General features: G+C 34.0%; 2 protein-coding genes across 8 annotated transcripts in view; one reads left to right on the top strand and one right to left on the bottom strand.

Annotated features, from left to right (window-relative positions):
* LOC133171786 (inositol 1,4,5-trisphosphate receptor type 1-like) overlaps positions 1–15,130 on the top strand; it is a 65,211-nt gene extending 50,081 nt beyond the window's left edge. The window contains exons 26-71 of the mRNA XM_061306587.1: positions 184–300; positions 396–537; positions 728–827; positions 915–969; positions 1,134–1,243; positions 1,371–1,470; positions 1,571–1,678; positions 1,838–1,974; positions 2,159–2,226; positions 2,794–2,849; positions 2,942–3,106; positions 3,213–3,451; positions 3,741–3,825; positions 3,938–4,125; positions 4,270–4,383; positions 4,484–4,568; positions 4,824–4,910; positions 5,492–5,596; positions 5,719–5,790; positions 5,971–6,100; positions 7,116–7,254; positions 7,387–7,551; positions 7,753–7,909; positions 8,013–8,110; positions 8,276–8,308; positions 8,952–9,051; positions 9,211–9,261; positions 9,342–9,569; positions 10,010–10,150; positions 10,267–10,416; positions 10,537–10,638; positions 10,724–10,807; positions 10,911–11,087; positions 11,178–11,280; positions 11,361–11,479; positions 11,567–11,736; positions 11,921–12,070; positions 12,179–12,340; positions 12,446–12,557; positions 12,649–12,772; positions 12,856–13,031; positions 13,153–13,305; positions 13,393–13,470; positions 13,558–13,677; positions 13,792–13,929; positions 14,048–15,130. Coding sequence (XP_061162571.1) covers positions 184–300; positions 396–537; positions 728–827; positions 915–969; positions 1,134–1,243; positions 1,371–1,470; positions 1,571–1,678; positions 1,838–1,974; positions 2,159–2,226; positions 2,794–2,849; positions 2,942–3,106; positions 3,213–3,451; positions 3,741–3,825; positions 3,938–4,125; positions 4,270–4,383; positions 4,484–4,568; positions 4,824–4,910; positions 5,492–5,596; positions 5,719–5,790; positions 5,971–6,100; positions 7,116–7,254; positions 7,387–7,551; positions 7,753–7,909; positions 8,013–8,110; positions 8,276–8,308; positions 8,952–9,051; positions 9,211–9,261; positions 9,342–9,569; positions 10,010–10,150; positions 10,267–10,416; positions 10,537–10,638; positions 10,724–10,807; positions 10,911–11,087; positions 11,178–11,280; positions 11,361–11,479; positions 11,567–11,736; positions 11,921–12,070; positions 12,179–12,340; positions 12,446–12,557; positions 12,649–12,772; positions 12,856–13,031; positions 13,153–13,305; positions 13,393–13,470; positions 13,558–13,677; positions 13,792–13,929; positions 14,048–14,623 — 6,069 coding nt within the window. The 3' untranslated portion in view covers positions 14,624–15,130. The remainder of the gene's footprint in view (positions 1–183; positions 301–395; positions 538–727; positions 828–914; positions 970–1,133; positions 1,244–1,370; positions 1,471–1,570; positions 1,679–1,837; positions 1,975–2,158; positions 2,227–2,793; positions 2,850–2,941; positions 3,107–3,212; positions 3,452–3,740; positions 3,826–3,937; positions 4,126–4,269; positions 4,384–4,483; positions 4,569–4,823; positions 4,911–5,491; positions 5,597–5,718; positions 5,791–5,970; positions 6,101–7,115; positions 7,255–7,386; positions 7,552–7,752; positions 7,910–8,012; positions 8,111–8,275; positions 8,309–8,951; positions 9,052–9,210; positions 9,262–9,341; positions 9,570–10,009; positions 10,151–10,266; positions 10,417–10,536; positions 10,639–10,723; positions 10,808–10,910; positions 11,088–11,177; positions 11,281–11,360; positions 11,480–11,566; positions 11,737–11,920; positions 12,071–12,178; positions 12,341–12,445; positions 12,558–12,648; positions 12,773–12,855; positions 13,032–13,152; positions 13,306–13,392; positions 13,471–13,557; positions 13,678–13,791; positions 13,930–14,047) is intronic.
* A 179-nt stretch (positions 15,131–15,309) lies between these two features.
* Positions 15,310–24,638, bottom strand: LOC133205672 (probable tubulin polyglutamylase TTLL9). 7 transcript variants are annotated; one of them, XM_061341520.1, is made up of 19 exons: positions 24,590–24,638; positions 24,239–24,365; positions 24,101–24,153; positions 23,612–23,698; positions 23,112–23,159; positions 21,827–21,871; positions 21,533–21,580; positions 21,164–21,220; positions 20,425–20,457; positions 18,688–18,799; positions 18,504–18,589; positions 18,356–18,389; positions 18,113–18,247; positions 17,897–18,028; positions 17,645–17,732; positions 16,358–16,479; positions 16,127–16,260; positions 15,753–15,997; positions 15,310–15,600 (listed from the first exon to the last, which is right to left on the bottom strand). In XM_061341520.1, exons 2-19 carry the CDS (start codon positions 24,254–24,256, stop codon positions 15,530–15,532), a joined length of 1,548 nt encoding a protein of 515 aa, XP_061197504.1. In that variant the 5' UTR covers positions 24,257–24,365; positions 24,590–24,638; the 3' UTR covers positions 15,310–15,529. The 7 variants fall into 7 exon arrangements, with proteins under 7 accessions (XP_061197504.1, XP_061197506.1, XP_061197507.1 ...); XM_061341522.1 differs by lacking the exon at positions 23,112–23,159; XM_061341523.1 differs by lacking the exon at positions 21,164–21,220.
* Between the last annotated feature and the right edge of the window lie 966 nt (positions 24,639–25,604).

Below are 25,604 nucleotides of genomic sequence, written 5' to 3' on the forward strand. Positions count from 1 at the left end.
TTGCCTTTTACTCTGACATTGATAATCGTCTTAAAGTCTAAATACTTACTTTTTCATGAAGTTGGTTCCTTTTGCAATTCCAGTTTATCAAAAACGGAAACTATTTTTTTCCCGTTTCCTATATCTTGTGTTCCGAATAGTTACAAGTTTTGAATACAAGATATGTAATATATTTCCCTATAGGTTGTGAAGGACCTGGTTACCATATTTCCTGTGCTCCGAGATTGGATGGCAGAATTCCTAGCTGGGAATTGTCAGATGACTGCCTCTGCAATAGGCCATAACCTGTTAATAGAACAGGTATATAAAAGTTAGCTTTATGTACGTACCGTAGAAATCTTGATATTCATTTTTTGAAAATGACATTGACTCCGTTTTATCTTTGTAATTTTCAGGTGTTACGCTTGCTTCAGCACCTGGTGAAGTTTGGTTACTACATGGATATGGAGGACGTCAAACAACTATTAACGCCACTGCTGAGTCTATTAGATGGAACGCACGATGTACCATTTCCTAAAGACAAGGACAAGGGCAAAGGTATTAAAATACAAGAAATTTCCTCGAACATGATTTCAAATGGGCAAATAAGTATTGATAATTATGATACTTACTCAAATAGATGTGATAAAGCATAACATTTCTTGCAATAATATACAAACGTTTAATTTATAATTAATCTTTAAAAGAGATAATATCTTTGTATTGCGTTTTCAATTTTCCTCTTTAGGATATTTAAAGGACTCACAGAAAGCTGTGAACCAATATAGAACCAGTGGGAGGTTTGAGCAAAGCAAAGAGGCTGAGGCAGTAGTTAATGCCAAATACCAGTATGTCTGTTGTTTAATTTTTCTGTTCATCTTTTCTGTGAGATATCTAATCATCTGCAGTTGATTTTTTTGTTTGGCTCTCGTTAGGGCAATGGAGGTTCTGGATTTCCTTCTTACATTCCAAAGAAATTTGCGGTTGAAGGTAACAGAAATAATTATGCCATTTTCTAATTCAAATAAAAAAAAGGTCATCAATGAAAGCACAATAAGATTTACATCAAAAAGGATTATTTATGGGGCATAATTTGTTGATCTGTTTTTATTCAACCTTGGCACCTCTCCACTTTAGAACACATTATTTTGTAGGCCTTCGTCTCCAAGTTCAAAACTTGTGAGCAGAATGCGTCACGACACCGGTCACTGTTGGTGATGGAACCACTCATGTACGAGACGTACAACCCACAAGTCCAGACAAAGTATGTTAAAGTGCTAACTGTTTACCTTCGTAGAATTTGGGTATTTAAAAATAAAAGAAAACGAAAAATTAAGAAATTATGAATATGTCCTCTGTAATAATAGCAATTATAAAATCTGTTTTAATAGGAAGGCCCTAAAAAGCCAGAAGAAAGTCCTGAAAGAAATTCGAGAGATGGTTTCAATGTCATCCATATTTGATATGGATAGCACAACACATGTTTTACTTGTATGTTAAATTAAGATTTCTGAAACATGTTTTTTTTAAACTTATAATAAACTGCATTATAAATTTCATGAACTGCTATTTCTTTATTTGTTTTTGAAAGGACTTGTCCGAATACAAATATGATAGAGTGGTCACCAAATCTCTGGACATTTTAAACAAGCTCTATTCATCTCAAGGAGACATGTTTAAACTAGCTGATAGAGCCCAGGTATCCAAGCAACCTAAAAAATGTTGTTTATCAAAACTTCTCAAAATTAAATAAATAAAATCATAGTAATAGCTTTAATCTCTTCTGCGATATAACGTTGAATTTTCGAGGACCTACCTTTTGATTTGCAATTAAATCAACACATGTTAATAATTCTAGATCCTTCTGACGCACGATTCTGCGAGGGTGCATAGGGAGGTTCAAAGGAGTCTCCCTGTCCTGCGGAGACTTGCCAAACAGAAGCTCAATGACCAACAAGTCCAACTAATGAGCGAAATTCTGGACGAACTGGCGGAGTGAGATGCTTCAAATTGTCTAAATTTTGAATTTGTATTGAAATTGATGACAAGTAAATGATGATGCTAGGTTATAGCCCTCAAAAAATAATTTGTTTTTGGTTTATCCCATTTCAACGTCGTCACATATTTTCAATTTTACCTGAATTTATCACCTGTTTCAATTTCATTTTCTGTGACGCAGATTCTGCCACCTACCAAAGTACCCAAAGGAACCTCATTTCATGAACCAGAACATAATGATCAGCCATGGTAGGTTTCCAAAGTTGTTAGAGTTTAGTTTTTTACAGTTCAGACATTGATTAAAAAATTATATTTTTGAACATTTCCTCATATTACTTATAAAATATCCAAAGGTTTACTGTTTTTTAATCAAAAAAACAAACAAAAAAACAAAATAAATTTGATTGTAGTTAATTACTTACAAATGAGGTCTGTTCTCTTTTCGAATTATTTGAGCCGACATTTTCGTAGATAAAAACAACTATTAGGATGGTCAAGCACAAAATAATTGTTGCCCACGTCAACAAAGAGTCATTTCAACAAAACATAGCTAAATTTCTTTGACAACTCGACAACCTAAAAAGAAACAGTCATGTAGCTAAAAATATAACCATTTCATCAAAACATAGCTAGATTTCTTTGACAGCTCGACAATTTAAAGAGAAGCAAAGAGTCCTGTAGTTAAAAATACAACCATTTCATCAAAACATAGCTAGATTTCTTTGAACAACTCGACAACCTAAAACGAGCGAAGTGGAAATTATGTAATTCTATATCAACAACATAGTGTGAATTTTGTTGCATCTTCTCTTTTAGGAATCCTTCATATAGTTGTTGATATCCTCTCTCAAGAAATTGATGCCAGACTGGTCGTATGTACAGCATTTTAGATTCTTATGATGATAATTCAAGAATAATTGTACTACAGAACTGTTCATTTGTTAAATGACTTCTTACCTTTAAGGAGCAGCAGTACATGGGAATGGCCACGATTTTTAAAAAAACGCTGTATTTGATGGAATTGTTGGCACGTGAAAATTCTGCTGTTCAAGAGACCTTATTTGTACACATTGACAACCTTCTTGAAGTGCAGATAGTACCATCCAATCTCGCAATAGCTCTAAAAGAGGCAAGTTTTACAGTATGTTAAGTAGTGTATATTCTTTGTTGAAATTTATTTTGAAAGTATCATACATGAATTCTTTTTTGAAGTCTTCATGATAAACTTTTTGTAGCTTTTCATTGCAAATCAAACAACGTGCTTAAAAGTGTCATCAAAGCAGATTCAGAAAATTGTGTTGCTGTGTTCACATCACCAGAACGAGGCACCAGAATTCCTGGAGCTTCTCGGTGTCCTTGTGAAGGTTGAAGGCCTAGACATGACTATAAAAAGAAACCAAGCATTAGTTATGAAGTATATAATGCAAAATTACAGAAAGGCTGCATATGTCCTGGATCAACCACGAGATCAAAGGTATTTGCCCATTCCATAATCAATATACATGTTATATCTTGTTATCAAACCTTAAATGATTATCATTCTTCTGTAATTTGCAATTGTCAACTATTACTTGTTGATAGTTGTTTGAGTATATATATGTTTATTATCTTCAAAAATCTTTCTTTTTTTACTTTGTTATTATCCATAGCATTTCATACAAATATCAAAGCAAAATTACAATGGAATTTTTTTTGGCACTCACACACCCATTTATACACCAGTTGGAAATAAATAAGGAAAATATCTGTTGGTTTCATTGTAGAGAGATAATATTAACCAATCAAGGAGAGAGGGGAGATTTGATCTATTACATTGACTTGGTGGACCTATTGGCTACATGTGCTGAGGTAAATCAAGGGTAACATTCAACGTCCGACATAATTTACTTGTACACATCCATTACTTAAGAATATTACATCGAATTCTCATTCTTGTTGTTCATATTATGTTATTATGTAGGGAGAAAACAAGTTTATTGAGTCCCTGTGTCAGACCATTTTGCCGGTGCAGGACATTCTTTGGGTCATCAATCACCCAAATATTGCATGCAATCTAAAGAAGCCATTCGTTAAATATCTAATGTGGGTCTACGTGAAACCTGTGGGTAGTATGACAGAAAGTGGTGCCGCAGACCTGCAACACAATAGGTTGGTTTGCCATTGATAGCACTATTCAAAATGTCAGGTTTTGAGAGGGCTTAACCTCATAACCTCAGACAAATAGTCTGAGGGATTTCAATGAAAATTCTCGATCTTTTTAATGAGTCCTTGCATTATATTTTAATTATACAGGGATCTTTGGGAGTTCATCGAAACTGCTAGTGATGTGATCAGTCAAGTCACTCAAGGAATCAAAATGCAAGGAGAAAAAATATCTTCAGTACTAAAAGCACCACCTTCTAAAAGGTACAGAAGAAAAGAGTGTGGCTCCTCATACAAATTTTTGTTCTTTTGTAATTATTTGCTTTCATTTTTTCATGTTTTTGTACTGCTCTTCTTATTTCAGTTTTATTGACGATCCCCGTGATCCCCGATCTGTTGTACATGGTGGAGTGTTTTTCATTTTAGACGCGGCGTTACCTTTCTTCGAGGTAATTAAGAGAATTAGATAATTTGTAGCTTCTTTGAAATATAAAAAGGTATTTTTATCTTCTCTGTGTTTGAGCAATTTACTGATACGAAAGATTTAACGCATTTATTACCAATATCATTGACATAAGAACGGTGCAAATGTGTCATTCATTTCAGGAATCTTCCAATTCTTTTATGAATGAAAACCGTTACAGGACCTTGAAAAAATGAGCTAAAATGAATAAAAGTGCATTATTATTATTATTATTATTCAGGTTTTCTTCTCGCTGTTTTACGCCCCAGACAAAGATTTATATCCGAATGAAGTCCTTGTCACAGACAACCTGGCCACAGGATTGACGGTACAGCAAGGGAACAATTAAAAAAATAGGATTTATTCTTTCTTCTTGAAAATAATTTCATTGGGTTAAGACTTAGCTAATAAAATACTTAATTAAACATCCGAGATCTTCAATTTCTTAAATCTCTTTAATGAAGATGGGATCTTTCAGGTATTTATGGATTTTTTTTCGCTAAGGACTCACTTTATAATCGCATTAGGAAAGACAAAGTGCATCTTCTTTTTACCATCAATTTAACAACTATAAAATAAATTGCTGATATGATTCTTTATTCCACCGTGGAATGATAGATTTCGGGACAGTTTTTAATCTATCCAGTTATTGGTAAGGTTGCAAACTAACAAACAATTACATTTGGTATTGTTTTTCTTTTCTTCTATGAATAGAATATTCCCGTTAAGAACAATCCTCTGGATTTATTTTCTCCGAGGGAAGAAAAATGTTGATCTTAAAATAACAATTTTCAGTGCTTTTTATCTATATGGCTTAAAACCTTTTTAGGTAAATAATTTTGAAATGCAAAAGTAATAATTCCTCACAACAATATAAAAACATTATATAAAATATCTCTTACTTTTCAGGCCTTTACAGATGTGATTGGTTACTTCTTAACTAATCCAACTCATATGAAATCTGTTGTATCCCTACTCACCATTCTCATCTCGTCCCTATCAACACCAAAAGCGGTAAGAACTTACAAAGACAAAAGAAAAAAAAATGAATCTACAACAAATTATTCATTTTGTAAATTTTTACCTCTTATTGTAAAAGTACGTTTTAATAAAGTAAAAAATTATCATTTGAACAGGCTTTGATCTCAGTGCTGGAAAAGTTCAGTACAGAAATGAAATTAGGGGACACAAAGACAGCCGTCCGAAAGGTACACATCCCTGAAAGATATATATAAAGCCTTCATCAGTTTAATTTATAATTGCACAATGATATATGAATGTATTAACCTAGTACGAGTAGGATTTTTTCGTTAAATGTACCTGAAATTAATATCATTAATTCTCAAGAATAGATTCACTTTTTGTTTTGTGGCTATTTTTCTTTCCAGGGGAACATGGAATACTATGCTTCAGAACTGGAACTGAATGCGAAGTTCCATACGTTTGCTACAAACAGCAGTGTTCTATTTAGGGGTCATAACACAGTACAGGCCCAACTGAAATACAAAAACAAACGAGGTAAAATTTTTGATCTCTTGGCAAGGAATGTCCTTCTTACAACTGTGCTTAAGAAGGTATAACAAAAATTCTGGAACCCTATCATGTTGAAATTCTTAAATGATAATTTTTCATTTTGTTAAAATTATTCAGTATTCTGATATTCCCTTAAGTTTTAAGTGATTTGTAAGAAAATGAATATTTTGGAAGAGATTAAATTCTCTTTTAGTAACTTTGCCTTATTTTCTATCCCATTCATCATTGAGTGAAATGTGATCTAAAACATGAATTACAACATTAATATCATTATTCTAAAGAAACAAAAGTGAAAACAAAATAGAAAGCGAACATACAAAACAATAAAAAAAAACGTGACTATTTATATTCCGGGTTTTTTTTTTCAAAGTAATCGGGAGGCCCGGTTTTGATTCTCGTTCGCCGCGTCAAACCTATGACGTAAACATAGGTAGTGACTATTTCTACGCCAAGCGACGTGAAAGTTACGAGTCTTTCGGATGAGTTCTTAAAAACCGTGGTCCCGTGTCACGACAGGCGTTGTCACGAAAAGAACCTTTACTGCTCAATAGCCCTGAGTGCTGAGTAAAGGTCTAGATTTGAAGCCCTTCACCAGTATATTCTCAAATGGGACATAAAACAATATACAAACAATCAAAGTAAAATGAAAATTCATGTAGTTAGTATACAACTTAAATTTTTAACAGCATCTGATATCCTCTTTTTTACATGATTTTATTGATCTTTCGTAATAAATTCAGGAAGGACTGATAAAAATTGTTGAGTTTAAAGACTTCTCTAAAATATTAATCATAAAATTGAAGGGTACAAGACCAAAGGGGATAAACAACCAGAGATTAAATAGAGGAATAAACTTTAGAGCTAAACTAATTCATATCATGTTTTTTACTTTGGGATAGCAGTCTTCTGGTATTTAATATCATTCTTTTAAAACGTATACTCATTTAGGCTTTAAATATTCTGTGTACCCAATGAAAATTAATGTTTTTTTCTTTAAAAGAGTACACCGAAATTGGCTCCAATGAGGAATTGCCACTGGGAGAAGAATTTCAGAGTCTGTTGAAATGCTTCATAGATCACCACGAGAAAAAGTACATGAAACGATACAACCCAGCAAAGAAGTTACTACAACAACTAGAGTTAGTTCTTGTTTTTTTATCTTGTTGCACATTCATTATAATGTGGAATACATGTTACCATAGAATATGGTATGGATGAAGTCATTTTTAAATAAATTATTCGTTTTTATATTTATTGTCTTACCAATTCAGAATTTCAGCGAAGATGGTGAGGAAAGGGAATGCTATAACAAGTAACACGTCACAAGAGGACCTGGACATCAAGTGTCTACAGCTTCTGAGAGCTCTAGTTCACAACGAAGAGAGGAAATTACCAGAAGACTGGGACACCAAAACTGCTGAAAGCAAAATCAAAAGGTATTGTGGTTATATTACGATGCTTCAATCAAGAGTGAAGATGTTTAATAAAGCTACTGGGTATAACTGTGTGTCCAAAAAAGAAAGATTGAAATCGATTGCTGTGAATAATCATGTCAGATCATTTCTGGAAGAACTCTTTCAAATTCTTCCTGCAGATGAATTTTTGGCAAGATTCTAGTCAGATATATTACTTTACAGTCAACTTGGACACATCAAGGAGGTCCAAAATGCGATAAATGCCCACGACTTTGTCAACAAGGTACTGCCTCATATCGCCCGGAGAAGTGACAGTATTTGTCGAGAGGTTTTGGCTTTCCTGTCTATCATGCTGTTCAATGCCAACAGAGACGTCCAAGTAAGGAAATTACTTTTACTATAAAAGAACTTTAATACCATATAGAGAAAATTACAGCCATTCATATACAACCCTACATCATCTTCTTATTTCATCTCTGTAGAAATCCATGCTGGACTATTACTTGTCAACGAGAGAGGAGGTATTCTTTATGGCCGTCCGGGAGAGAATGCAGATTTCAACCAACTCTATAAAAGAAAAGTAAGAATAAGAAGATTAGTATGTATTTACTTTATTATTTCTATACTTTACAGCGTTTATACATGTATTATGTTAAAACAACAAATTTCCAAATGATTTAGATATGGAGTGTTCATATTTATTTTCAACAAAAGTAATTCTTCACCGATATTATATCATTTTTAGAATGATTCTGAGGAGAAAATTCCAACAAAAAGGGTAATACATAATTTGCATGCTTTAATAACTTACGTTTACGTTCTGTTGTCATTAGCTGCAGCGATGATGGCGTCATACAGGAACATTTACACATTATTCATTTAGCTGAGGACACTTCCCATATATGTGTATAATATCGTCATTATTTTTACATATATAACTGTCATTTAAGCTTATTTTAAGTTTATTATTAGAGCATCCTTGCTATGTTATGTTTATAAATTAAATCGAGAAAACGCTATAAAGTGAAATAAAATAGAAGTACTAATGATTACGTAGATGTTCTAAAAAAATATAGACTACAAATGTAATAATATGATCTATACATTGATCTGTTAGAGATATTAATTTGATTCAACGATGAAAAAGGAGGAAACATCAGACAGAATTTTAATATTCAATTGGTAACAAGTGTGGCGTTGACATTCTTAAATCTGTCCATTAAATCTAGAAATAATCTATTTGAATGGTTAAAATTTCACTCTACCTTTTTGTCTTTATTTTGTGTGAATAACAGGGAATTGAAGTGTGTAAAAATTTATTAACATTTTTTATAGTGATATTAATGTTTTCCTATATTAAAATAACTTACAATGTACATCTTCGTGTTTTTCTAATACTTCATGACTATTCTATTTCTTAGACGTTCATTGCTTGCTCAGCATCAGGGGCGTGTAAAGGAAGCTTTAGATAACTTGAGCTCTTTCCAAACCAGTATTTCAGCAGGGAGAAAAGCCTTACAGGTGCGTTTTTTGGGTTTTTTTTTTTTTTTGTTGTTTATTTTGGTATCATTTGAAGAACAAAAAATGATCAGGTATCTTCATTATTTTACTTAACTATAAAAATATTATAATGAAATTTTTTATGACATTTAAATACTCTGATTCCATTTTTTTCCGTAGATGATTCAGGCATATGAAATTAAAATGAAGAAAGAAAAGATGCAAGGATGGGTATGTAGAAACATAAATAGGTTACTGTAATGATGATAGGCTCAATATGATTATGTAAAATTTTATTAACATTTATATAGGCCGCTCTAAGTAGAGCCAAAGCACCTGTCGCTGAAACCAAGAAAGAGAAGAAGAAACGGATAAAGGATCAGAAAAGGAAGAATATGGTGATTTCAAACGGAATCAAACGAGACTACACCAGTAACGAAGCTCTGCTCAAGCACCCTGACACGCCCGACTCTCTACAGAACCCCGTCACATTATTTGTCCCCGAGCCAGAACCTATGCCAGTACTAGTAGAAGAAGATGTAAATATTAACATTCACATTTTTAATTTTTACTTATCTACATGTCTAACACAGACCAGATTTGTCGCCCGCGTGGCGCAGTGGTTAGAGCGTCTGCTCTAGAGTCGCGAAGTAAGGAGTTGATCCTTACGTCGCGGGTTCGAATCCCACTGTGGGACGTGGGGACCGGTCCTTCGGATGAGACCGTATAAACCAAGGTCCCGTGTCGCAGTAGGTGCTGGCACGAAAAAGATCCCTCACTGCTCAATGGCCGTAAGTGCCGAGTATAGGACAAAATTTGCAGCTTTCCACCGGCAAGTGGTGGCGTCTACATATGAGTGAAAAATTCTCGAGAGGGACGTTAAACAACATTCAAACAAAACAGACCAGAATTATATTCTTTTCTTAAATGAAATTAATTAAATCTCACAAATTTAGAAATGTTGTTCCTTTAATTGTAGGAGGAGAAGGCAGCAGAAGAAATGATAGCTACGATGAATGAGGGCGTTGTGGATATGTTAGAATACAAAGATGATGGCTATATAGAGCTTATCTTCAAGCTACTCGCCAGAATATGTGATGGACAACATTTTGGTTTACAAGTGAGGCCTTTAACCTTATCCCATGTAGCTGTTTGTCTTTTCACATTTGTCTTTTCACTAAAATAAAATGTGGTTAATTGTAAGTGATTGATTATCTTTGATTTTCTATTACTTAGAATTACTTACGAGAGCAGCCAGACAACGTTAAATCGTTCAACATCGTTGGAGAAACAGCCCAATTCCTCAATGTTGTATACACAACCATCAACAAGAAGACAATTAATCTCATCATTCAACTTTTCAACACCCTGAATGAATTCTGTTCGGTTAGAAAACATATATCCTACCTTTAATAGTACTACACTACTATTAACATCATAACCTTTTCTTTTAAAGCATTTACGAGGTTTAGAACTGATAAAGAAAACAAGTGTTTTGTTTTCTAGGGAAATCAGGAAAACAGGGTTGTGGTATATGACAGAAAAATTGTAGACTACATCAATTTTATACTGAGAGCTGGAGACATTGCAGATTGTTCACCAGAGAAGGTGAGACAGATTCTCCACCATTTTACATGTTATTCTTTTCTGCTTGAACTAAACTAATTGTTTGTGAAATTCTCGTCTGATTTAGATCCTCGAGCTACGACATGCGATAGCCTCAGTGATCATCTCCTTAATAGAAGAGAACGGACCAGGAAAATCACAGGTTGCTAAGGTAATCACAATGAAATTCAACTAATTTTATATAACTTGTAACATCAGGCCAATTCCTTTACTGGGATCTATTGTTAAAAATTTAATTATCATTTATGCTGTAGGAGGTGAAAGATACACTTGATAAGGAGGCAATATTTCGCTGTATGACGTTGTGTTACGAGGCCCACCAGTCGGAGAAACCTTCTCTTGAGGATCTGTCTCCAACCGAAGACGGGAGTGTTCTGAAATCTGCTCGTTCATTGGCTGTTGTGGGAGGCAGTATAATACAAGGATTCGTGGTATAATTTTTTTAGATCTATATAATTCCATTACTAATATGATGTACATATAAACTTTTTACATTCAGACATGTTATAATTTTATGACAGGGTTCTCAGAAAAACCAGCTGAGGGAAACATTGATGGAAGTCGGGTTCACATTCTTCCTTATTCTTGCTAGAATGCAAGACGTCGACCCTCTGATGGCTGCAAGTAAGTCCTGACTATCTAGAGCCATTTAACTTTCATCCATTGCTCTGAAGCAAATATCCTAATTTTTCTTGTTGTTGCAGCTCTGCAGATAACCCCAGACCAAGCAAAGGCCTATGAATTCTACAGAAAGAATTCGCTTTCAATTGAAATTATCAAGGATGACGTTTTGCAGAAAGTAAATTTCCGTGTGAAAAATAAGGTAAGACTACCCAAATTGATTAATTGAATTGATTTTCTTTTGCCTGCAAATTGTTCTGTAGGGAAAAAATATTGCTTCTCTCTGTAGAATTTTCTTCGAGAAGAAGTGAAAGAAAATTTGAAATGGAACGTGGATCGTACGTCACCAAGCAACAAAATCCGAGATCTGATGAAATGGACACGAGACATTATGCAGGATATTTCCTACCAGAGAAAAATTCTTTGCAATCCAATAGCCATGATGTTCACAAAAGGATGGTAAAGAATCGTCTTAGTGATTTTTTCGTAAAATAAAAGTCTATTCTTATTCAACTCTCAATAAATTCTTACTTATTTTCATTCTAAAGGATAAATATTATTGAAAGACATTTTTGTTGCAGAACAAAAAAAGATAGTAAGTGATTTATAACGATACACTTAGATAATTTCTTTATTATTATAGGTTGATTTGGAACCATGGAGCGACCATACTGAGCCTCGCTATCAATCTGCTCATGTTGGTTACTTGGAATGCAAAAGCTTCACTTGAGGACTATGGGAAGTTCTTCAACGGTACAACAAACCAGACATTAAACTGGGCGCTGCTCCAAGAGTAAGTTCATTTCTTACAATGTTGTATATTTTGTTGTAATAGATTTATCTTAGCAAGAAAACTTTCTATACCACAATGCAATCAAATGATTTAATTTGATTATTTCAGTCCAACTCCTAACATTGCATACATCCCTCTTGACCATTACATACTGACCATGTATGCATTAGGAGGTACACACAATCTTCTGTCTTTGTTTGTCCTCATCAGTTACTTTCTGTCCAACCACCCTCGACTTCCTACCAAAGAAGAGATTAAAGCTCCGTTCAGGTATTGACGATTTCACTAAAACAACAAATTAAACTACTTCATTCTATTCGTAGACTTTTTTGTTTGTACATCTGCCTTGATCACCAGTCTTTTCTTGCTTCACAGGTCACTTTGTGGTGGAGGGAAGAAAAACAATGGAGATCTTCAAGAGAAAAAGGCGGATGAAATCTCCAAACTAGATGTTAAATTCTTTAGCTTCACCACGTTTTATTATATGGTAATTTATCATTTCTGTTTAGAAACCAGTCGTATAATATTCTCCTATCGGTTTCCCTTTTCTATGATTCATTTTTACTTTCCTTTTTCAGTTATTCCTAGCAATGTCGGCCGCTGGAACATTTTTTCACGGATATTTTTTCGCATTCCATCTCTTGAACATTGTCAACAACAATCAGCTTCTCAGTGGAGTCATAAAAGCCGTCACTCTCAATGGTAATGTCCTCTTATAAAGCCTTTATCCGATTCCAATTTAGGGCTATATTTAGGCTAACGTTTGCTGTCTACTTCTTTTCCAGGTATTTCATTACTGTGGGTGGCTATTCTTGGACTTATTGTGATATATATTTATGCACTTGTTGGTTTTTCGTTACTTCGTGCATTCTTCTCTCCTGGAGAGTTTCTGTACTGTTCTACTTTATGGCAATGCACCGTGACAGTCATTCGTTATGGTCTTATTGGAGATATGTTCGATGTAAGTGTTCTATTATCTTTCTTGCTTTAATGATGACACAAATTGTTTCATTTTCGAATCTCAGATATGAAAATAAAATATCCATTATAACAACGATTTTCTGATATCTCCTTGTTTTTAGACTGTCAAGCAAAATGGAAGGAATGATACTTTTGCCTCGTTTTGGCCTCTTGTTCTTTACCACGTGTCTTTCTTCATTTTCATTACCACCATTGGTCTAAACATTATTTTTGGTATCATTGTCGACACATTCTCGGAGCTACGTGACCTTAAGGTACCTATCACTACATCCGTTGCCGTGCATATTCAATAAATGATTAGGCTGATTAATTAATAATTCACATTAAAACTTTCCTTTCAGTGGCGAGCTGAGTCCGACATGAAGGACACATGCTTCATTTGCAGCAGAAATAGTTACGATTTTGAACACACGGGGAAGGTACGGTCAAATATATACTAAATAATCAATAATGTCGACTGTGTAAAAAGTTATAATCAATTAAGAAATATTTCTATTTCAAATTAGGGATTTGACCACCATGTTCGCAATGAACACAACATGTGGGCTTACGTATTTTTCTTGATACATCTTGAAGATGTCAAGACAAGTGACTTCACAGCGTTAGAACTTTACGTCCACAAACTTGTGAGTAAAAAAAAAAATGCCGACACAATTCTTTATGTAGATTAAACAAATTAAAACATTTAAAAACAGATTTCCTAAAATTTCTCATATTTATCGAGTTGCAACATTTTGTAGGTTGCTTTGGAGAATTATGATTTCTTTCCGATGAACCGAGCTCTATGCCTTACTTCCATAGACACCGACTCCACAGAGTCCAAAATTGACGAACTCTTAAATAGGGTCACTTCAATAGCTTTGAAACAGAAGGAGGAGGTAATATATAATACACATTATTGAGCTATGCAAATATTTGCCGTTTTTAATTAGGGGTTGTAATAATAGGGATGAAACATTACTTCTAATATTCCGAAAAATCCACTTTGCATTGCAGGAAACGGAAAAGAAACGTAGGGCAGAAAAAATGAAACAGAAGCGGTGGCAAGAAAAGCACCGTCAGTTCATGTTTGGAATTCAAGACGAAGAAAACGGAAATGACAATGTAAAATCACAGACAAGTACTAGTGATAAAATTATCATTAAGTCGAAATCCGACAGGTCTCTGTCAAGACCTCCAAGCATCATCAGCCTTCAGAAAACCCCCACCGTAGATCAGGGAACTCCTGAAGGGACCCTCGATCGGAAAGATGTCAGCAGGAAAGATATTCTCGAACAGAAAGCTAAACTTGCTCTGAAAGAATCTGATGAGTCTGAGGTAGCGGCGACCGAGGACTCGGACTCGGTGGGGAGTATCCATGAGGAGTATGACCTGCTTAGAGAGGATTTCTCCACGGCAGGTATGTTAGAGCCGATGCCTGCTGCTTTTAGGGAGCGCGCCTTGTCCATCCCTGGAATCTCTTCTCTTGTTCCGCAGTCAGGTGAAGAAGAGCAAAAAACTGGAGATGAGCTTCGTGTTCTTGTTGAAGATGAAACAGACGACGATAGTGTTAAAGAATCAACAAGACTTTAAACAAGAGATAAACACCAGAGGATATATCAAATTACATTCTGCGAATGAGAAGGAAACACAAACTTTTCCTTCTCCTTAGGGATCATTATAATTTGAGGTATTATAGACTTAGAAACACATCTAAAAGGTGTTTCTGAATGCTTAAATTACTACAACCATCAAACGGGAATATTTTTTGCTTATGATTCTGGATATTTTATTGTCTGTATTTTGTATATATTTGTAAAAGCTATATTCGTTCATTGTTACATAATTCATAATAGATGCAATATTTGATGTGCAATACGTCTTTGTATTTTTAAAAAACCGAGATTAAATATTGCGCTTATTTGTGTAACTTTTTTCTCAATGACATGAAACTTTTAATGTTATACAGTTATATACTGCAAGATCATGATTACATTACCCGGTTTTGAACTTAAAAATGATTATTGTACAAATTATCTTACTTCTTCATGTTTGTATTTTGACATCTTTTGAAAATATCAAATAAATGCGTTAACTTTTTATGAGTCTCGGTAAGTTTTCATTACTAATAGTTATACATTAAATTGTTGCTCTAGTCTCAGTCAAAATATTAATGGCAATACCTTTGAATTCAATCCTAAAAGCTCTTGCACACACGCATTCTCAAGAAGGCACCATGCACTGACTCATTGCTTTTAATTTCAGTAATGGTAAAAATATTCCAAGTCTTTTTTTCTTTTATTTGTAAGATTTTAATCTTGGAAAATATTTTGTCATGCTGGAAAATGGAACACAGAGGCAAGCCTTACTGAACAAATGAAACTCAAAATGTTTCACAGGGTTGAAGTATCGTATATTTTATCCATAAATATAAGAATCGCAGGTCAGTTTCCTCTGTACATTGTATAATTTGCTGCTTTTTATCCATGTCTTATCATGTCATGACTTCTTAATGGACTGAGCAGCCGTATACAATTCCCTTAACTGTCTTTTTCTGTCATTATGGCAACCTTAAATAAAACAGAGCAGGGCTAAATGTGGAGAAAAACAAAATGTTCTGAAAGAATTGCTTCCAAAAACAGTAGTAGATAATTCTATATATCTATCCAAGCATTTTTTTTTATTTTGTTGGATAATGGGTCAAGGTTTCGGTTTAACCTACCTAGGAATGAGTTGGGAATGGAAGCTGTTGTCCCGTTAGGAGTACATTCCATGTTTCCATCGTCAGCTAAAATAGGCCCATCTTCCCACAATAAGTCCCAGCCCCCTACCCGCTTTTCTTTACCTGTCAGTCGGTTCTCAAGGTCAAGAACATTTAAAAGGTCGTTTAAAAGTCCAAATTTAAGGTCATAATCTTCTTTTCCACTCGCTGTGAGCGAGGGTGAGGCATTTATTTCTATTAACCACCTATAATAGAGAGTATGCAAATCAATTACTTCAACAGTAAGAAGAAAAAGAACGTAATGTCAAGAAACATAAGTAAAGGTAGCTTGAGAAGGAACTAAAGATGCTTATGAAAATCACACATATACTTACGGTTTGAGATCAGAATCAAATAAAACATCATAACCATACATCTCAAAACAATGTTTATCGTTGATGATGATTTTTTGAACACTTTGTAATGATTTAATGATGATGTTGTCAATCCCTTTAAATGCCTTTTTGACCTGTAATTAAGAAGAAAAAAATGGCATAAAGTAAAAATAAGTACCGTACAATTCCTACATGAATACAATGTAATACAGAAGAAGACGTTATACTTACGGCCTCCACACCATGTTTGGCAGCGAGGTACTTCCGTAATTGCTGGGTAGACCATTTACATCCCTTGTCAGGATCGTAATCTGGGGCATTTTTCTGAACGGCAACATTGGTCAAATGAACATCTTAATCACGTTAAAGAATTTAATAACAACTCTTGGGTTACTATTCGACAAACATATGGAGATAACGAACAGTGTTCAAGCTCAAAAGTGCATTCAAGCAATACAATTCAGGAGCAGAGCAAACATCAGAGATGGGATCAAGTGCCATGAAGGAGTGAGCATCCCCTGCCAACCGGTCACACCCGCCGTGTGCTCCTTGTCATGATTGGGGAAAACGGAAAAATCCGTCGACAATTCAGTGTGTAAATAATGGCCTAACAATTAGTATGAACAACGTCAGTCAGCATTTGACTTAATGATAGATTGTATTTGCTGACAAGGTCATTGTATGACCATAGAACTTGTGAAATGATGACTTTAAACGAGACTGTTGATATTCTTATTCCATCAACTTGTTTGCCTCGTTTTAGAAATTGTTCACATGTAGAGCATGCTCTTGAGTATCGAATCAACTGAGAGCCGTAAACCTCATATACAGGTGATAAGGGTATATTGCTACATAAGTAAGGGAAGTTGAAGATTGAAAAGTTGAAGTCATCACGTTTATCATAAAACTTGTTTGTTAGGTTAATATTAGCGTATTTTTCTAGTAAAATATCCAAATATGAAACAGGTGAGTCAGACTCTGTAGTATATTTTATTTGAAGCTCACTTGGATATATCGAGTCGACATATGAATGGAAATAACTATTGTTAATTGACAATACGTCGTCGATATTTCTAATGTCGAGTTGAAGGCCAACGCAAGTATTTTCTTCTTCTCGTGTATAAGATTTTGAATAAATTCTGCTTCATATAAATACAAAAATAGGTCTGCTAATAACAGGGCGCAATTGGTACCCATGGGAATTCCGACAGATTGTTGAAAGACCTAGTCTCCAAAACTACATATATATTGTCCATCAAAAACTCAAGCATCTTTTTAATGTCATCTTCAGAGTACTTGTGTGTACAGTCAGAATGTGTTTTAACAAAATAATGTTGCAAATGACCAATGACAACGTGAGTAAATTTACGAGTTTTATTTTTAGTGAAGAAGCAGTTGGCAATGATGTCAAAAAGCCTGGACTTTTAATTTATCATGGAAATGGTTGTCCTTCATTTAATGGTGATAAATTGCTCTGAATAAAAACACCTTAAATGCTCTGAATAAAATCAAGGATACATGTATCTTCAATAGAATCAAGAGAAAATCTTGTATTAGAGAATCTAGCAAATCCACTCCTGTACAACCAAACTTTCAGGGGATTGTACTGCAAAATACAGAAATCGCTGTTTACAATGTAGAAGTTCTAACAAATACCGTAAGTTTATTTTGTTTCGTGATCATTCACAAATGTGTCCAGGCAGTATGTAGGTTTATTATTTTAAAAGTATGTGATTTCACTCTTTAACGGCTGTGTAAAATGTAACTTACTGAAACTACTAAAACGTAGACTCGAACATCGAATTTCCTGCCACCAATGAGATACGGGTTCTCTATGTACCGCTGGACCACGTACGTTTCTGGTACTTCTCGGTTTGGGTCACTCAGAGGCTGGTACTCTCCCTGTAGAAGCATTGTTATAAAGTAAAATCTGATCCATAATTATGTTAAACCATTAAATGGCTGACGCTAAAAGAGTATCGGTACCTTTTTCCAGTCCGTGATGTCCTTCAACCTCCGGAACAGAAAGATGCCTCGCCCCTGAGCTCTGGCAGCTGGCTTCATAATCCAAATAATTCCAGGATTTTTCTTGAACTCCTCAACAAATATGTGGTATTCAGACTACATAATTGTAAATAATTAGAGTATCAAGGAGGGTGTTGATGTAAAGTAGACATTGCACAAATATTAAAAAAAGATTTCTTTTTAAATCATTGATTGCTTACTTACCGGAAGTTCATAGGTTGTTGGAAAGAACTCAAAGCTACCAAATGAGAGAATTCAAATTAGACTGTGTCATGCAATTGTAGTGTAAAATGAGACATTTTTTGTAAATCTTTTGAATTTTGATTTATATCTATAAAGTCGATTTTCCAACCTCAGTCCCTCAGCTTTGCCTTGTTCTCTCTCCGTTTGTTTCTTCAGTCGTTTGAGATTCTTAACCATTAAATTCTTTCTTGTTAACTATATGAACAAAACAGACATAGCCTTTATTTACCGACAACGTTTGAACGCTAATTAACAGTAGATTACATATTTTTGACACACTTTCCACATTATACCTCATAGTGGTTTCGGAAGTGTAGTATTTTCTGATGTTCGTACAGGAACATGGTGTCGTAATTCTGGGCGAGCCACTCCCGATCACACCAGTAAAAATCCCAGTCCCCATCACTACAAGTACACATGTCCTAAGCTAGTTCAAATAAGAGTACGAAATTCAATCGAGCACGCTCACGTTAAAAACGTCACATTTGTGTTAATGATGATACAAATGAAAATGTTTAAAAAATTTTATTAGATCATCCTTAGCTGTACTGAAAGGTAAATAAATAGAATTAAAAACGTGAAATTATGCATTCACATACATTTTAATATAATAAGTTGTTAATGTGTAAAATCGAAAGAAAATTTAATGTGTATTCAAACATACTGCACTTTTTGAATTAAAAGTGTTCCAATTTATGCTATATACCTAAAGAACTGTGCAAAAGCCTCGCCAAGTTGGCATTTCTAATCTCATTTTGTACATACATACATTCATACATACATATGTGAGGGTAGGTCATTACCTCTGACAGATATAACATACATAATTTTACTTCATCAAAAGTCGTCCTCACAATGTCAAGGTTTTGTGATATCATCTCTACACAAACCCTTGACAAAAGTCGCTATTTAGAAGTCGGGCTAGAAAGCTACCATTTCATTTGTTCCCAGTCTAGGACTGGAACCAATCAGAAAACAGCCTTTTTGTAAACAAATATGACGTGTTTAAAATGAAAATGCCGATATTGTAGGAGTTGTGACTTAAGTTACCTCAAAAAAAAATATCGGAGATTAATTTTTGGAATATCCTCCTCCTTAAAATCACAAAAGATGTGCTATGGCTTCGAGCCACTTGAAAACGACGGATTTGAATGATATATTCTCATTGGTTGGTTTATGATTAACTATTACGCCATGTGTGTCCACAAATCTTACTTTTAAATAGCGACTTTTGTCAATGATTCGTGAGGAGGAACAGTTTCACAAAACCTTGACGTTGTGAAGATGATCAAAAGTCTGTCTCTCATTTTACAGCACCGTATCATGCAATATATCGATTAAGATAAATTAATCTTGGAAATATAAACCTCTATATATCTTAGCTCCAACTCACTAATGTTATCCTGAAAATTGTAACAATATCAAAGTACATTTTGAGATATTCCGAATAATTTCTCAATATATGCAGGAAAGTCAAGGCCAAGAAGGGAAAAGTGTGGATATAAATGCTGTAGAAGGTGATATTAGTGTAGAGATGGTCCGTGTGATTCAATTCATAGTAACCAAATACAATGTACCCTAGGTTTTACTTAAGTAAATGTAGTGCGCGGTAGTGAGGGTACAGTAATTTGGTCTGTCTTCTAAAAACTATAGCACTAGTATCACAATTTCATCGATGGTCGGGACATATACTCACGACTCACCACACTGGCAAACATTGATGTAGTAATTTTGTTCATTTTGCATTTAGTGCGAGCGTTAATAGTGGAAAAGCCGGGCATTGAATAATTTCATCGTGTGCATAAGGGTGCATAAGTCTTTTCTACAATCAGTAGGTTCAGTACGTCATTGTGTATAATTTGCGATTTCCTGCTTCCAAATTTCAGTGAAAATGTATTCTTTACCAGAAGTAGAGGTTCTAGCCACTCCCCCCCCCCCCTTCTAATAAACACGGACCAGAGATGTTAATTAAGATAGCAGGACAGGATGAAGGAACTTTAGGAAAATCAGCGGAGAGGTTGAGAACTTACCTGTTCCGTGTAATAGGAGGAATGCTTTGAAAACTGAAAGGTCAAAGGTTACTACTAAATTAACTCTCTATTAACATGTATTGAAGGGAAAAGATTCTTTGCATGACAGCTATTCAACATAAAACAGTAAAAGCTGAAAATGGAGGAAAAAAGAACCATTGATCAAAAGTGTCTATAAAAACACAGTGCGATGCGAACAAACAGTATGATGCAAACACAACGCGCATATTTCCATGTATCTGGAAAATTTAATTTTCAAAAAAAAAATAAATAAAGGCATGCAAAACCATACTGAACATTTGGCCACTGTGGAAAAAAAGCAGTACAGCACTAAGAAATTCTTATAAGAAAAGCTAATTGAAATAATGAAGAAAACAATGAAATGCGCAGGAAATATGAAGAAGAAACAACAGTCCCATAAATTATATGAATTTCTCTTCTTTGTAAAGTTAGTGTATATATATATATATATATTTTAATTTAAAAAGGGGACATGCAGTGGATAATATATGTATACTACATGTATATCCTACATCCTGGTTAGTCTGTAATATTGCTGAATCAGAGAAATAAAAGATGGACAGAGAGATTTAATAATAAACATTTATATACCACATGCTAGCTAAGGGAACCCAGGCCTATTTAATATTTACATGCTTTTAAGGTAAGAAAAAGTCAGTTGATTTAGTAAAGGGTTAAATAGGCAGGGTTGTAGATGAGGTAGATCTACTAGACTCACCCCATTCTTGTGGGCACTGTGTTTTGTGTAGCTGGGCCTTGTTGGGTAATTCTTACACTAAGCAGAAAACTCCAGCTTACTTGTAGTTCTCAAGTAATATTATATATCAACTTATGCCTTTAATAGGATGCATTTAAGATTCATCCTGCATTAATATACCTCACACTTTCGCATTTTTCAATATATGGAATTAGAATTTTACATAACCTGTTATTTTATTTGGAAGAGTTGTATATCGATCATTTTCTCTTTTTATTGTAAATAAGAGACAAAAGAGTAAGAGTAACTCAGGTCTTCATGTAGAAGAGGCACCTCAATTCCAAAAAAAAGTGCTAAACATAGCAACTATTACTATGGCAATGACCTTACCTTCCCTTGTTTCCAGAGGTTGTCCCTTGAGTGGAAGTTGTACCTGATCTGTAATTCACCCAAATATTGAAAAACATTGACCTATGGTTCTTGGGTCAGATTTGGTTTAATTTTGATCTTTCTTTTTTTTTTTTTGGCACCAAATGTTTTTTGTTATGCAAGGGCTGGGATGATCAAATAGATTGGAGACAATTGTATGTTTGTAAATATTGGATTTATATTATTAATGTGTGAATTCTGTAATTTTGTCAAAGTAAAATCTTATTTTTACATGCTATTTATGGATTGCCTTACCCTGCCTTGCCAGTATTGGTTGATGGCTGGCCAGTGGATTGTTGACTGAAATCGAGGCAGAAATTTCAGATAGAGCTATTAAATAATTAACCATTTGATGCTTAATCCATAAAATTTTTGTCATGGGTTTTAACTATAACTTCCATATAGCTGGAAAACATATTACTAATGTTCGTAACCCTTTCATGTATCTAACTAACAGAAAAATATTCCTGACTGCTTTTTATCCCAGGATAAAATTTTTAAAGTGTTTACTGAATAACAATGTAGTTTAGATTGTTGAAAAAATAAAAACAATTTTGTTAAATCTATTTCTGTTGCATATAACCCCTTGATATTGGAAATAAATTACAGGAGAAAAAAATAAACCACCATAGCTAACTGAAATACTGAAGAGCTATGATGCACTCTGTAAAAAGTAAATGTATTTTCCCCCAAAATATGAAAAATTATATTTGTACAAGTATATGTATGCAGCAAATTTAGGCAGAACATAACCTACCACCTATTACCTTCACCTTTAACCTCTCACCATGTTAAATATATGAGCTTACCTGGATTTTGAAGACTGGGGTGTTGTTCTGTTAACAATCGGTTTAACATTTATGTAATTACAAGTATATACATGTATGTTTAATCATACGTTTTCTTAGAAAATCTCTTATATTTTTACATAAAAGAAGTTTCAAAATTTACTAAACATGTGTTTTTTTTTGTGCAGTATCACATTTATAACTTGATATATGTGCAGCTCCACAATACATAATGGCACAAGGTAAACACACAAGGTACATATAATTTTAAAAAATTTCTTAACTTACAGTGGCCTCAGACTGTTAAGCCACTCCTCGATATTAAAAAGTAGGGCCAATATCACTTAAGTTTTAGTATTTCGTTCTGGCAGTGTACATGTAAGACTGATATTCGTACATCTCAGCATTAATAGTATTATTATAATGCAATGAATATAAATTGAAGCACATTTATTTGTCCATTTTATTGTTCATAATCTCTGAAGAAAACCAATTACATTGCCCAGATTAGGCACAATAAATTAACATTATACTCAAGAGAAAGTGCCTTAAACACTCATAAGATTATTAAAAATACATTAGCTATCCCAAGATTCTAATATTTTTATTGTAAATATGAGTACAATTGCATATTAGGATTTGAGCATCATAACCATTAATTTCACAAAATTTAATCAACAGCTAGAATGATTAACCCCTGTCAACTTTGTAGATGTGAACAAAATGATACTAAATACAGGTGTTTGACTTACCCCTGTTGTTTTGCATTAGTCTGTACATTTTGTTGTACATTATTTTGACTGAAATATGAAAGCAAACAACGAACATACATTCTATTTCTAAACAAAAACCAGACAATTCACAAAAACCAACACAGAGTAGTAAAGTCACTCAACATATAACAAGACATCACACATCACCAGCAGGTGAGAAAAATGGACAACTTATCTTAAATTAGATTACTGCTTAAAAATATATGAGAATTGTATGCATATCTCTTTTCTGTGCTGTACTAGCTCTTCTCATTCATCTTTCTTAATCTAATGTAAAATTATTGGTGCAGTGATCTAGCTATTATTAAATCTATCTATATACATGTATTTACATCTTAAAATTGTTAGGACAGAATGACAATAGATTGTTAAATTTCTTTTTTTTTTTCATGCAAATTTACACTCTCAACACTAGATTCATGCTTCATCAGCATGCTCCTTCACCTCCATGTAAGACTATAAAGCCAGAAAAAACTTACCCTGGTACTTCCTGCCAGCCCGGCCGGCCTCGCAGCACATCAAGAATTGTGTTCTGTAAGGAACATTTGTACCGAATCTCCCTGTCCCTTGAAGAAAAATATAGCAAGTACAACCATCGGGCTTTTTAAGAATTCCATAATAATTAATCTGACATATGTCTCTAAGACTCTAAATAATGATATGCTGTGCTCAGTGGAATTCTGTGATGTAATAGACTGTAGTTCATACATGTAACTCATAATGCACTGTACATATATTTGTGAAATCAAAATAACAGTGAAATTAAACATGGATACAGTGAATACATGATAATAGGAAGGTTTTTTCTAATCTAATTAGGATAATTAGGAAGTGAATATCATGAGTCACAGATAAAATGAAATAATTTTAGCTGCATGTCAGTCCATTTGAGCCATGTCATTAATGTTACCATCAATATTCTGATTAAAAGAATTCACTTTTTTTTCCTTAAATTATATACACTTTACCCAATGATTCCTCTTGGATTTCTGCTTCCTTTCCCCTGCATATAACCAGGGACCTAAACAAAAGAGGTTTAAAATGTATGACCTGAAATTTATATACCTGACACACCATTTCAGCATGAAGAAGAGGAAGATTCTTACCTTTGTCCCCTTTGACATTTTCAGCACACAAAAGGATTGCGAATTAATCTGCTCTGATGTAGTCTACTGTTACTGATATATTCTTAAAGAGTGACTCATGCCTTCAAGCCATTGTTCCGATGGGAGGCTAAAGATATAAACATAAAAGCTCAATAATTCAAAATATAACGCTTCTAACTGTCTCAAGTGTAACAAGTTATTTTTATGTTACGATAAAAATATGATATATAATGGTGTACACATAAAATCACAGACATATCGATACTTTAAAGAATCGGCTTTCATACTGTTTCACCAAAGGCCTGTAATTGTACAGTTTTCATTATTTAGTAAAATGCCCAAAAAGGATACCTGTTTCCAGGGAAGCCAGAAGTTCCGACATGTTTTTCCTTTCGGATTCTCCTAAATCTTTAAAAATCTATAGGTGTTCCGATAGAGCGGTATCTACAGAATTTGCTACTAGTATAAGCATAGGACACATTTATTTTATAGATTTTTCTATATTATAAAATTTATTTTACCATGTTTAAGTTGTGTGAGTTTTTAAATTGTGTTCAGAATAGATAAAAAGTATTATTTATGTTATTCTTGCATGCAACTGACAGTCATATATTCACTAACAATATTTTATAATGCGGTGCACTGAATTGCTACCTGCACCGTTGACTTTCAGTTTCACTTTTGACTTCAAAATGTAATGCTACTCAGCTACTGCTAGAAACTTTGAGCACAGCTACAGGTGAGTTTTATCTCGTTTATCACACGTGTTTCGAGTAATTTGCAAATATAAAGACATACTGATATAGGTCCAGGACCAGGGTATTTGGCCTATTTGGAATTGCAGTGTAGGTTTACATGATAAGAAAAAGTTTTTGATGGATATCATTTGTCAATGTTTATCCTAGAGTACCCATAAATCGTCCCCTTACGACATTCAACGTCATAATAACGGCGAGCGCGTGCAAATTGATACACAAACTTAAGTGCGAGCTATAGAACGGAAATGCTGATTAAATGTTAAAATTCATTTTTTCATATCACTCTTGACAAGATTTTATGAGCTCTTCTACAAAATCAAACTTTTACACTTAAAAAATGTCACCCATACCCTATTTTCGTCCTTCAGATATAAAAACGGACGCAAGCGATTGGTCATTTGTTTTTCGTGATTTGTGATAAAAAAGGCGGAAAATCATTAAAATAAAAATTGTAAATAAAGTTCTTCTGTGCAAAAGGTATTTTTTTTTTAAAAAAACATTCTTATCAATTTAAGAACATTCAATTGCTTTAGCTATTACCGACTCCGTTTTCTTTTTAAGAAACAAGAATGTGCTTTCAGATTTACATTGTCGACGATGTCATTACA

This window comes from Saccostrea echinata, unplaced genomic scaffold (genome assembly GCF_033153115.1).
Source record: "Saccostrea echinata isolate AGI-Se365-2 ecotype Australia unplaced genomic scaffold, CSIRO_AGI_Sech_v1 ptg000054l, whole genome shotgun sequence".
Taxonomy (NCBI): Eukaryota; Metazoa; Mollusca; class Bivalvia; order Ostreida; family Ostreidae; genus Saccostrea; species Saccostrea echinata.